This window comes from Leucopleurus acutus (genome assembly GCF_964270905.1).
Source record: "Leucopleurus acutus genome assembly, chromosome: 14".
Classification (NCBI taxonomy): domain Eukaryota; kingdom Metazoa; phylum Chordata; class Mammalia; order Artiodactyla; family Delphinidae; genus Leucopleurus; species Leucopleurus acutus.
The window spans coordinates 60,660,212-60,673,027 of NC_139156.1; the positions used below are offsets into that span (position 1 = coordinate 60,660,212).

The 12,816-nt window shown below is 58.3% G+C and overlaps 2 protein-coding genes across 2 annotated transcripts in view; one reads left to right on the forward strand and one right to left on the reverse strand.

The window, feature by feature from the left end:
• LOC309971799 (cadherin-23-like) overlaps positions 1-12,816 on the reverse strand; it is a gene marked incomplete at both ends in the record, with an annotated part of 325,411 nt that overhangs the window by 23,096 nt on the left and 289,499 nt on the right. Inside the window, 4 exons of the mRNA XM_082855179.1 lie at positions 6,305-6,453; positions 8,242-8,355; positions 10,402-10,554; positions 12,258-12,477. Of these exons, the coding sequence (XP_082711305.1) occupies positions 6,305-6,453; positions 8,242-8,355; positions 10,402-10,554; positions 12,258-12,477 (636 nt within the window). The remainder of the gene's footprint in view (positions 1-6,304; positions 6,454-8,241; positions 8,356-10,401; positions 10,555-12,257; positions 12,478-12,816) is intronic.
• LOC309971215 (uncharacterized protein C10orf105) lies at positions 2,732-3,103 on the forward strand (the record flags this gene model as incomplete). Its single annotated transcript, XM_082854081.1, has 1 exon — positions 2,732-3,103. One exon carries the CDS (start codon positions 2,732-2,734, stop codon positions 3,101-3,103), a length of 372 nt encoding a protein of 123 aa, XP_082710207.1.

The window sequence follows — 12,816 nt, forward strand, 5'->3', positions numbered from 1 at the left end:
GGACTGCAGGAAAGTGGGGCTGCACCTTTCCTGGGGTACTTTGGGGAGAATGTGAGGGCGTGCTCAGACCTGGGGAATCCCTCCACTCTTCTGGAGAGCGGAAAGGCCCAGGTAGGAGCAGTGGTTAGTCCGAGGCTATACAGAAAGTTGTGCTGACATCAGTCCCCTCTGCTCACAGCGTGCCCTGCTCTATGGAGCTCTGAATGAAGAAAGAAGGTTCTAGACTAAGCTTGCAGAGATATGTCCAGAGCAAGGCCTGCCGGCATGCCTTGGACTCCAACAGGCAGGGGGAGGCTTCAGCTGCTCTCAAAATCATTCCAAGCCTTGGTCTGATGGAGGTCTCCTTTCCCCAGAACGACGGGTCCCTGCTGGCTGCTCAGAGAGGGTATCAAGGGGGCCTGCAGCTGGCTTTGCTGTGCGTCCCGGGGGGATGGCTTGGTGTTTTCAAGCACTTTGGAACCTCTTGCTTTGAAGGAAAATACGCAAATGCTAATTATAGCCTCACTTATCTTCTTTTAAAGCGCTGCCCCAAGCACTGAAGCCTGGGCCTGCTTTGCTGGCCTGATAGGGTCTCCAGATCCATGGGAAGGCCTTGAAATAACATTAGGACTAGTAGGATTGAGACTTTTCCCACTTCCGAACGCCCTTTTCTTACTCCCAGCCAAGCACTGCCCTGGGTAGGACAGACGGACGGGCAGTTTTCTCCTCATGGGACATGGTGGTGGGCACACCCCGTCCTTCTTCCCTGCTCAGATTCAAGGAAGGGCCAACCCACGTATGGCCCGGCCAGAGCACTCTCTAGGCCCGATGCCCTAGAGGCAGAGGCCCTGGGCAGCTAGCTGGGCATGAGAGTTTCCATCTGGGAGCTGGGAGGGGTCATGTCCTGTCTGGAAATGCTCAAGGAGTGTGGTGGGAACTGGGTGGGGGTGGGGTGCACTGGATGCCCTCAGTCGCTGCCGGGCACAGGGGAGGCTGCAGCCGGGAGTTAGGTCCTGTGGCTGCTGGTGAGTGCCTGGGGAGCGTGGGGCTGGGCCGTCCCTCTCCACTCCCCTCTGCCTGCTGATTTGGACTCTGCAGCCCACATGCAGAGCCTCGGCAGGGCACGACGACCTAAAGCCCTTCCTTCTGTCTAGTGTTGGCGCTAGACCTTGACTGAGTTAGCATAAGCTGCAAGTTGGGAAAAGGAGGGAAATCTGTTACCCATCAGGCTCATGAAAGTCTCCAAGGTCAAAGAGAAATAGATGATTATTTCTTATTAGACCCCCCTTTTGGATTTCCTGTCCTGTGTTTGTAGAAATCACAGATCACAAACGCTGGCCTGGAAGCTGGTGTAGCCTCCTTATGCATTTTGTTTGGCCTGTTGTAGTATTTTAAATGTTTGAAAATTCATTTCGATTTTTTTAAAAAAATCAAGTTTGTCTGTCTTTTGCAGTGTCTTTTTTTCCCCCCCTCTCTCTCAACCAGACTTGAATCAGTTGCCAATATTTAAACATCAGGAACGTTTGCCTAAAAAGTCCAGATTTCTGGTTTCTCTCGGGAACCTGGAAGGGGACCACAGGGGCTTGCCTTCCGGCATTCCATCAGCCTGGCCGAGGCCCCTCGGCCTCTGCTCTCCAGGTAGGCCTGCCCACCTGTCCCGCTGGTCACACGTTATCTACCATCTGCGCTCTGTAAGCATTTTAATTTGCAGCCAGAAGCTCAGCTTGACTTTCCAGCTACAAGGACCACCTGCCGTCCTCCCTCTAGTGGGATGATCCTAAGTGATAACAGGTGACTATGTCAGGGTTTCGAGCCCCATCTTGTCAACTCAGTTGCTCTCTGTGGGTTCTTCCCCACCTGTTCTCAGAGCTGCTCAGGGAGTCCTGGGAGAGAGTTGGGAGCCAACGGGGTGGCAAGGCCACTGGGCCAGGAGTCAGGAAACCTGGTCCTGGTCTTGCTTGCCCACTGGCTCACAGTGTGACCTTGGCAGTCCCTTATTTGGGCCTCAGTTTCCTCACTTGTCAAGGGAGCAGGTTGGTCTTCCTCAGGAAGCACCAACAGGAATTCCCCCAGGGCCAGGCAGGTGACACAGGTGTGCAGGGGGCCTGAGGGCAGGGAGTGCGATGGGCTGGGGGCCAGCACCCTGTCTAAACGGGGCAGCTACGGCTCAGCCGCGGCCACTGGGTGCCTGGCCCCATGTTGCCAGTGTTGAAATTTCAAGAGAAGAAGCCAGACGTTCAGACATTTATGTGAAATATCTTGGTTTCCTTTTGTTTTTTAAAAAATGTTCACAATTAATTTAAATTTATAAAACCACTGCAAGAACCCAACAAAACACACTGGTGCGTCCCCAGTTTGCAGCCTTGGCATTAGATAACTGCTAGGGTCCTTGCCTGCTGCAACCTCCTACGATTGATGAATCGTTCCTGGTCACAGAGCATGTTAGTGATGGAGTTGGTCTTAGATCCCAAGTTTTCAGTCTAAGACTATTGTAATTCATGAAAATTGACTTTAAAATGCCGGAAGGCACTACCCTCGTGCCTCCTCCGTGAGTTCACGTCCAGCTCTATCACTTTCCCAGTGTGTGACCTTAGACCTGTTACCTCTCCCAGCCTCATTGTTCTAACTTGTAAAATGACCGTAATGCTATCTGCAGCTAGGTTAGCTGTGTCTAGAGTCCATCAAAGTTCCCCTCCCTCTCCAGTCCCAAGTCCACCTGATTTGTTTCTGTCCCATTCTTGTTGCAGGAGCCATGAGCACAGAGGGCCCCAGCCCCCTCGCCTTCCTCACAGCTCCTGTCACTCCGGGGAGGCTCTCAGTGGCAGTTGACCCCATCCCCGTGCTCATTGCCCTGGCCTGCATCTTCCTCCTGCTGGCCACCTGTCTGCTGTTCATGACCCTCTGCAAGCCCGCTGCGCTGGAGCCGAGGCGCCGCTGGGCCTGCGAGTGCATGCCGCACCACCCGGGGAGCCCCAGCGAGCCCCAGCTCCGGCTCTGGAAGCGCCTGGGCTCGCTGCGCCGCTCCCTGCACAGCTTCCGCCGTGGCTGGCCTGCCCCAAGGCGCCCCCTGCCGGGCAGAGAGGACCACGACGACTGTGACTGCATAGAATCTACAAAGATGTGACAAGAGTGTCCCCCTACTCCAGGGTCCATCTGCGGGCCCTCCTGCCTCAGACGGAAACCGGCACCACAGGCTGCAAGAGGACGGTGGCCCAAACAACATGGGCCACGCGCTCACCCCCACTGGTTCCCTGTGTGCCCAGGCCCGTGGCCTTTCCCAGAGACGGCCCCCGCAAGAATACCTTCCTTCCTGCAGACACTCTAGCTGCTGCCTGCTGGAAGACTCCTGGACCAAGCTGAGCGCCTGCAGCCATGTGGACCCTTGGCCCAAGGCTCTGAACGGTACAAACGTGGGGCCCCCAGGGCCCCTCTCTGACCACCAGGCACCAACCGTCTCCAGGAAGCAGCGCCCCTGCTTCCCAACAGAAGCCCTGCCCGCCCTCCAGGTGCCAAAACCCAGCTCAGATTCCAGTGCGAGTTGCTGAATGGCCAAAGGTTCCCTCCAGCCAAGTGAAATACTCAGCCCCTGCTGGGGATAAGGGAGTGTCCTGCCCTCTGTGCCAACTCCGTGCCCAAGGCAAAGGGGAACCCAGGGAGTCTTTCCTCGGACTTCCTGGGCCTGCCAGCATTTGCCTGTGATACACGGGAGCAGCCAGCACCCTTGGGTGGATCAGATGCTGGGTCCCTGCTGGGAGGAGGGGCACGCAGGAGGAGCTCAACACCACCCAGCCAATCACAATCCCGGCTGTCATCTTGGCGTGCCCCGGCCCCCGTGCGCCTCTGCTAAGATGGATGAGGAACGCGCTGAGAATGAGTTAAGAAGCTCCTTGCACAGGCCAGGACTGGTCCTGTGTCAGAGTGGGAGGAGGCACTGCCAGCAGCTGGAGGTGTTGCTATCTGGGCTCTGAGGACACAACATAGCGGCTCCATGCGTCACCCAGGGAAGGAGGCGGCCTTCCTTCGAGGGGAAGGGCCCAGCTCTCTCCAGGACGGCTGTGGGCCCTCCGGCTCGGACCACGTAACGTGTGCTATCTGTATTTTTGGCCACTGCTTCACTGACTGGCTACTGTCAAAGTAATCCCACACCAAGGTGGGCTTCTCAGAATCCCAAACCTTCAGCCTCTCGTCACAATGCTGGGGTTAAACACTTTGGTTGGGTCCCAAATTTGGAGGGCGGGCAGAGGGGTCTGAACTGCCCAGCTTCTGCCCCAGAGAGTCATCTGGCCAGGGCCACCTGGTGCCCCACCACGGACTGCTCCACCGCGCCGTGCTACGCCCCATAGCACAGCCAGCCGACTCTCCTCACAGGGTGAGCTCCGATTTTGTCATCCCCGGCTCCAAAACCTTCACTGGCTCCCTACTGCCAGATCAAGCCAGAGCTCCTTCGTCCGGTGTTTGGTGCCCACTGGGAGCTGGCTGTGAACGATCCTTCTAGCCTCTTCTTGACCCAAGACTCCAGGTAAACTGAAATACCTGTCCTCCCCTGGCTACGGCTTACCTGGCACGCCCTCTGTGAAGCCCTCTTTGCTCTACACCTGAAACCACCTCCTACCTGAAACCAAGGGAGGGCAGGGACACTTGCTCTTGGCAGTGTGGGTCATCCCTGTGTCTCCGCCTTCCCACAAGCCTGGGAGCTCCCAGAGAGCGAGACCGCATCCAACCCCTCACTCTGCCTCACCAGCTCTGGGCTCAGAAGTATGGGGCCTCTGTTGACTGAGTGAAGGGTGGCCCCGTCTAGTCCCGGGGGGCATCCCCTTCTTCCTTCTGATGCCTCTATGGAGAAGCTCTCTGTCCAAGCAGGCCCTCTTGGACAGGCCCAGTGTACCTTCCTTTTGGGTCAGCCTGACATCACATCAAAGAGCGAGCCCGCCTTGGCCAGAAACTTACTTCCAGGGGGGCCTTGGAGAAATCACCAGTGCCTGAATTTCTCCCTGAGAAACGGGAAGAATCAGGCCTGCCTTATATTACTCACAGAGCTCTAGGATTTCAGTCTGAGTAGTTTGTATAAATAGAAACCAATTCTTGGGGTTTAGAAAGTGCGCAGGCCCCCTCCTGCAGCGCTGTGTCCCCCTCCCTTCCAGATTAGTGACGCCTCCCTGCTTTGCCTCCCGCCAGCTCTCCCTGAGGCATCCCAGGCTGAACTCTGCCTGCGGCCGGTCCCCGACCCCCGCTGGCCAGCGTGCTCTGCCTAGCACGTGGTCACCGGGCTGGGCAGTAAGGCTACCCCCGGCCTGAAGGACGAAAAGCTGGGGAGGAGGAGGGGCTCTCAAAGGCTGCCAGACCCCCAGCTGTGTCCCCAGGTTGGTCCTGGGAGACGTGTGTGAGCTGGGGGAGGCGGGTGTTAGGTTTTGGGCTAGGGGAGAGGCGGGGCCCCACAGCTTGGTGCGTGTGGGGTGTCTCTAAGCCCCTAGGAGCTGAGGCTCAGACCCCTTTTCTAGAACCAGCCCCCAGAGTCCAGCAACCCCCCGTGGCTTCCTGGACTCTCTCTCGGCACCTCTGGAAGTCAGCACCCTGCCCCACGCACGGCCGTGATGCAGGGAGGGGGCACACTCCCAGCTTCCTGCTCTCCTGCCCCTCCCAAGCCCCGGAGCCCGGCCCAGCGCGCAGGCCCAGATTCGCTCTTGGGCTCAGCCTCCAGTGGGAAACCCTGCGCTCAGCTGGTGAAGAGGGTGATTCATGCCCGGCCTCCCTCCCCACGCAGCAACTGAGGCCTCCAGGGAGGGCTGGGGAGGGCACCCAGCCTCCTTTCCAGGTCCCCCCCTTCCTCCCTCGAGGCCCAAGGCTGTCGTTCCTGCTGCCCGGGCAAAGGAGCCCTTTCTTTTTGTGCCGGTTTATTCCCCAAGAGGGGAGCTTCAGCCAAAGCCCTGTGAAAGCAGCTCTGTTCCGGGCCTCACTGGGCCCTGGCTCTCGCTCCTCACTCCTTTCTGGGAAAACGTGGCACCTCTAGCTCCCCCTGCTCTGAAAGGCCTTTCTGGGTGCAGTGGGGGATGGGAGAGGACTGTGGGGGAGGGAGGGAGGAGAGGAGGGCCGAGGCCCTCCTTCTGTCTTGCGGGGAGCAAGGGCCCATCTTGGGCTACATAACCTCGGGGCCTACTCTCCCCAGGAGGGAGAAGGGAGCCTGGGCCCCCCCTTGGGCCACAGCGCCGGCTACTTTTGGAGCAGCAGCTGGACCCTCTCCTATTTCCATCCCGCTCTGCTGCGAGGCCACTGAGCGCGTGCGCTCTGAGCCGAGCGTGGCCCTGCCTGTGCCCCGGCCGCCACCTGCCTGCACGATGCTGTGGCCCTCAGGGATGTCCTCGGGGACGCTGGCTTCATAGCTGCTCTGCAGAAAGATGGGCCGGTTGTCATTCACATCCAGGACGGTGACAAACACGGTCGCCGTGCCTGTGCGCCGCTTGCCGACGGGGCCATTGTCTGTGGGAGGTGAAAGAGGATGGGTGTTAGCAGCTGCCTGAGGGGCACGTTCCCAGGCACCAGCCACAGGTATGCCCTGTTCCCCCACCTGCTCTGGCCTTTGCAAGGGGGGGCTCTTTTTCTCTTTAGATTAGGAACAACACTGACCGTATCTAATACGTTCCAGACGCTATTCTAACTCATTCGATCCTCACAGCAAGCCTGCCAAGCGGGCACTCTTATCATCACCCCCATTTTACAAAGGAGGTAACTGAGGCATAAGGTGGGTTGAATGGTGGCCCCCAAAAGATACAGCCATGGCAAATCCCTGGGAACCTGTACGGGTAACCTTGTTGGGAAGAAGGGTCTTTGAAGATGTAATTAAGTTAAGGAGCTTGAGATGAGGTATCCGGTATCCTGGATTATCTGGGTGGGCCATAAACCCCATGACAAGGGTCCTTATGAGGGAAAGGCGGGTGGGATTTGACACAGAGAGGAGAAGGCCATGTGACGTTGGAGGCAGAGACTGGAGTTCTGCAGCCACGTGCAAGGAACACTTAGAGCCACCAGAAACCGGAAGAGGCAAGGAGGGATTCTCTCCTGGAGCCTCTGGAGCGAATGCAACCCTGTGGACAATTACTTTTGAACTTCTGGCCTCCAGAGCCATGAGGGAATAAATTTGTTCTTTAAGCCACCGAGGCTGTGGTACTTCGTTACCGCAGCCCTAAGAACCAGATACAGGTCCTGAGATGCCAAACCTGACTGCTGTCAGGGCCGGGAAGGTAAGACCCCCACACCTGGGCATGCCTGCCTCAAGGGGCAGCTGTCCTCTGCTCCGGTCCACACTGGACAGGCAGGAGGGGGCCCAGTGACACTAGATCTTCTGATTTCTCAGGAGAATCAAACGTCTGAGCTTTTAAATGAAATCTCCTGATTTTTAAACATTCACAATGAATTGTCATTTCTTATGAAACACGAGTTGAGTCAAACCCACCTACAGGATGGATTGGATCCCTGCATTCAGGGATGGCGGCTCTGCTTGATTTCTAAGCCTAAGGTATCCAGGGGCTCTGCCCCTTCGGTTCCTTGCAGGACCCTCCCAGGGCTCAGCCCCAGAGGCAGCTATTGGATCATCTTCCCTGGAAGAGGGAGCTTGTGCCCAGTTGCCGCATGACCAGGCAAGGACGGTCACCCTAGGGAGGAATGCTGCTGCTGCACTTGAACCCAGATTAAGGCCGGGACGGCAGCAAGGATTTGTCACCACGCGAGCCAGAGGATGGAGCCAACACGCAGGGGGCAGAGCCAGCCAGTGCAGAGAGACTGAGGCCTGGTGGCATCACCTGAGCCCCAAAGCCAGTCATAGTTGAAGCTCCATCTCCCCGTGGACTGGTTTTGTGAGCCTACACTGTTGAAGTCAGTTTATTTTAAAATTTGCCGCCAAGAGTCCTAATTAATTGAAGGGCACTTGTAGAGGCCACTTCCTCCAAGAAGCCTGCTTTGATCACCCCCCTCCCCCTGTTTCCACCGCCCTCTGTGCTTGCTACCCTTGGGCCACACCTTCTTCCCTTTCTGCTTTGTCCTCCTGGTTGTGCAGTGATTTGCCGACGTGCTGCTCTCCCGTATGGCTCCCACACAGCCCCTGCCACACCACCTTGGCCTGTAGCGCCATGTGCTGAGCCTCACGGCCCGCAAGGGCACAGTAGTATACTGAGGGTCTGGTTGCCCTTTCTCCAGTGGCATCAGGGCAGAGCCTTTGGCTCAAGGCCTGGCTCCTGGAAGGCCACCCCACGTGAACCCACTGGTGCCTACCGATGGCCTCCAGGACGAGCGTGTATGAGGCTGTGGTCTCCCGGTCCAGGTTCACCACCGTTCTCACGACGGCGTCGCGGTAGCCAACGCTGAACTTCCCATCCACGTTTCCACCTGTGGGCAAGAGAGAATGAAGCTCTGGTCAGGAAACAGAGCTCCCGGCCAGGGAAAGGGCAGTGGCACCCAGCTCTGCTTCTGAGCCAGGACACTCCAGGGGTGGTCCGGGGGTGAAAGGCTGTGCTTTCCACTCGGCTTTGCCAGGGAAGGGGGTCCCGGGGGACTCTGATGAGGGCGTGGCCTATGTGGGCTTAGGTGAACTGTCAAATGCCTGAAAATCATAAGGGTCTAACATTCATTGAGCACCTACTGTGTACCAGCCACTTCGTGGAGCATTTCCTCTCATTTGCACTATCACTACTTTGCAGAGAAGGAAAACAGTCCTTTAGTGAGGTTACAGGGTACAGTCACCTATTCGGGGTGTAGGACTCCCAACTCAGCAGTCCGATTCCCGAGCCTGAGTCCTTCTCCACTCTGCCACCTGCCTGTCGGGTAGAAGTGTCTGAGCAGTTAACCTGGGTTGGGGCTTGTATATGTGGCCAGGGACTTTGGAGTCAGCCGAGCGTTCTTGGGCCCTCTGAGTGGGGACTCCTGGAGGCTCCACAGGGTAAAGAGTAGAAGCAGGTGGACAGGAGACATGCCTCAGACAGTCCTCCTGAGTTCTGGGACAGGTGGGAAGGGTGAGGGCCTCCTCCCTGAGGCAGACACAAGCCAGGAAAGGACTCCATCAGAACAGTGTGGAGACCCTTCCCCTGCCAGCTGGGAGGCAGTGTGGCATTCTGGGCAGCAGAGGGCGCCACTGCATCGGGCTTGGGCTAGCTCGGCTCAGGGCACAGCACAGCGTCGGGCAGAATGTGCAGAATTAAAATCCGAGAAACCTAGGGCTGGGAGGGCTCTCAGGTCAGCAGAAACTGGCCACTTTGAGGCACTGGGAAGTCATCCTGGGGGCTGCCGCCAGGTGTTCCCTTGTCCTCACATGGTTTGCTCCCGTTCCCCGAGCCTCCAGTATCTGCTCCCCAGTGCCTGAAGCACCATCTACAAGGGACACAATCTGACTCCAAGGGGCAGGGAAGGAACTAGGACACAAGTAGCACTGGTGGCCAAACCATGGCTGGTGCCATGTGGGGGTCCTGATAACAGCCTTTTCCAGAGCAGTCTTGAGGACCGGCCTGTAAGGAGCTGGCCTGAGGGTGTGGGGCTCCTTTAGGGAGGGGAAGGAGGGAAAGGGTCTGGAAAGGGAGGCAGAGGCCTGGGAGTTCTCCTGGGCTGGAACTGTGGACGGGCCGTAGTCTGGGATTCCTCGCTCCGGGGGAGAGGCATCAGGGAGGCTGGTGTGTGCACGGCATGTGTGTATATGAGTGTGTATGTAATGTGGCTGCAGGTAGGCCATGGACAGAGGGAAGATTGAGCCAGTAAAATGGCCGAGGGAGGGCTGAGGAATGTGAAAGAACTGCCCTGCTCCCTGCCATGCATTCCAGCACCTCTCATGTGTGTCCTGGACTGAAGAATGCTGGCAGACTGTTCTAATCCAGGAACGACTAATACGTGGCATGTTTGCCACCACCTACCAAGCCTACTGTCGTGGCAGACATCACTAATCGATCATGGCTCCCCTTCTACTGTTGAGCCAGACATGGCCTCATAGTATTTCTCCACAGGTCTCTAAGTGGTAGCCACTTGACACTTTTAAGCGAAAACCATTTCACTCAGGGATGTCTAAGCCATCTGCCTCTAAACAGATGCAAATTCTCCTCGTGGGTGAAAGGTCCCCAAGGAAGGAAAAGGCCACATTCCTCTAGTCACTGCTCTGTCACCCTGATATGGGGTGGAGTGGGGGGCAGGGCTCCTCCCCAGGAGTCACTGGCTCCACCACCCTCTAGAATAAACTTCAGGAAGCCCACCCCCCCACCCCCGTCCCCCTGCAGGTTCAGGAGGCCCCCAGAGAGCCAGCCCACAGGGACCCAGGAGCAAAGCCCTGAGGAGAAGTCAAGGGCATATCCTCAGGGAGACCCCAGCAGCAGCAAAGCCCTGATGGCTGACTCAGGCCCCTTCCCCTCTCCCGGCTGGCTGCCCATGCGGGAGGGGGTGGAGGCAGGGCCGGACCTGTGATGAAGTAGCTGAGCTCAGCGTTGAGGCCCACGTCGTTGTCGGTGCAGTTCAGCCAGACCACCCGGAAGTCCCGCGGCACGTCCTCGGACACGGAGACGTTGTATGTGGCAGGGTGGAAGGTGGGTGTCTCGTCATTCACATCCAGCACTGCGGGCAGAGTCGGTGGTCAGGGCTAGGCCTGGCTTCTGCTCTAAACAACCAGCTCCAAAGGCAGTGGCTCGTGCCACAGACCAATGGAAGCACATTTCCTAGGAGTCGACACCTGCGGGCCATGAGCTGAGGGCCCCCATGGCCGCTGGGGCCGGGACAGAGCTGACCAGAGATCCACACCCTCCCACAGCTCCCCACAGCCTCTTTCCAATACACGCCTAACAACGACGACGATAAGTTATGATGACGATGATGACGGCGCTCACCATTTCTCAGCTCTCCCCAGGTGCCAAGCGATGCTAAGTGCTGCCTCTACAGGACCACACGGGCCCCTCACATCATCCTCACTAGTCAGCCGTCATTAGACACACTATATAGGCGAGGAAGCTCAGAGCAACTGAATGACTTGTCCAAAGTCACACGGTGAGGGAGTGGTGGGGTGGGGGTCTGGGGAAGCCCGTCCCCAGTTTGTCCCAGGGAAAGTAGCTGGCTTTGAAAGCTACCCTTCCTTCCGCGCCCCACACAGCCCAGCCAAGAAAGTCTAATCTCCCTTATAGATCTGTGTTCTCAGCTCTGCATGCCAGGCCCCCATTCCTCGGGCAGGTGGGGCTTGGGATGACCTTCAGTGAAATGAGCCCCGCGCCACTCCGGCTCCTCTCTGTGATAACGTCAGGAGAAACGATGGCTCATCTGATGACACGGCTTCTGCTGAGCCTCGGGGAAAAAGCTGGGGTCCCCTCTGAGAGGACTGGACACCTGCCCTGTCAATCACGGGCACAGGTGTGGGTCCTCACACTGGCACCGGGAGCCCACAAGCCTTGGACCAGCAGGAGAGAGAACACTCGGCTCTCTAGTCTTCATCATCTTGGGTCGTGCTTAAGGAGGGTGAATGTTTGTGCCGCGCCAGCCACCACCCAACCCCCATCCCACAGAGGCTGGCAGGACCCAGGATGGGACCAGGCCTGTCCTAGAGAACAGGCCACATCCTGCCCATTACACTCTGAACTTACTTCCCTGGGGTTACTCCTGGCCCTCTGTCAACAGCTCATGTCCACGTCCCAGTTTTGTCTTAAGAATTAAAGATACAGCCAGAGTAGATGAGCAACAGTCACCCTCCTTGGCCTGGCCCCGCCCTGATAGAGGGTGGAGACGGTGGGAGTTACCGAGAGGGCCCCAGGAAGATGAGGAATCCTAGGGAGCCTGGGAATCCCAGCTGCCCTCTTCCGGGGGTGATGCCCTCCACCGCGATTCCAGGCATTCCCCACACACGGGAGGGGAGGCTTCCCTTTACGTCTCCAAATAGAAAGTCTGTCCCTCCAAAGACGAGGACAAAGGGTTTTGAACCTCCCCTGCCTGCTCGTGAATCCGAGGGCGCCACCCCGAGCAAGCCCTCTCTGCTGCTGCCAGGATCAAAAAGGGGGACCTTAGCAGTGGGTCCAGGCCACTGCCCCTGGGCTCTGGGACCCTGAAGGCAGTGACCAGGTGGGAAGAAGGCCCTGCCGGCATTTCTGACTTAGTGGAGACAGAGGGGGCTCTGCTGTGTCGAATGGCTCCAGCTGAAGAGGGCGCCCATCGGCAAGGTAGCCTGTGCCGCCTGGACAGGGGACAGCAGTGGTGAGCGTGGGCTCCCAGCCGCCTGCCACTGCCCCAGGGCCCGTGCCATGTGCTCAGTGCAGCAGGAGGCACCCCTGCCCCCTCACCTCGGATGGTTAGCGTGCTGGTGGAGGTCTTGGGGGGTGCGCCCGCGTCGCTGGCCACCACGCGCAGCTGGTACTCGGCGATGCGCTCGCGGTCCAGCTCGGCGGTGGTGACCACCACGCCGCTGCTGCTGTTGATGAGGAAGTCCATGCGGGGCATGCCCACAGGCATGCGGTAGGACACCAGCCCGTTCAGGCCCTCGTCCAGGTCGATGGCCACCACCTGAGGGAGAGGAGGGGCCGCGTGAGGGGTGAGGACACCAGCACTGACGCTCATCCCCTGAGAAGTACTCCCTCCTTTCCGCTGACCCACGCCTGGCTCCGGCAGACACACCTGCCCCCACCACAACCCAGAGCCTCAGGCCAGGCCACTGTCCCCAGCGCAGCCTCCCAGATGCTCTTTAAGGGGGCAGCACGTCAGAGCTGAAAGGTATCCAGATGTAACAAGTGCGGCCGGGAGTGGGGTGGCGCGGGAAAGGGGCTTTTCAGAACAAGAGTCCAGGTCCACAGCCGTCCCCCCTTCAAAACCCTGCTCTCCTCGTTAGGAAGCCCTCCTAGGCTC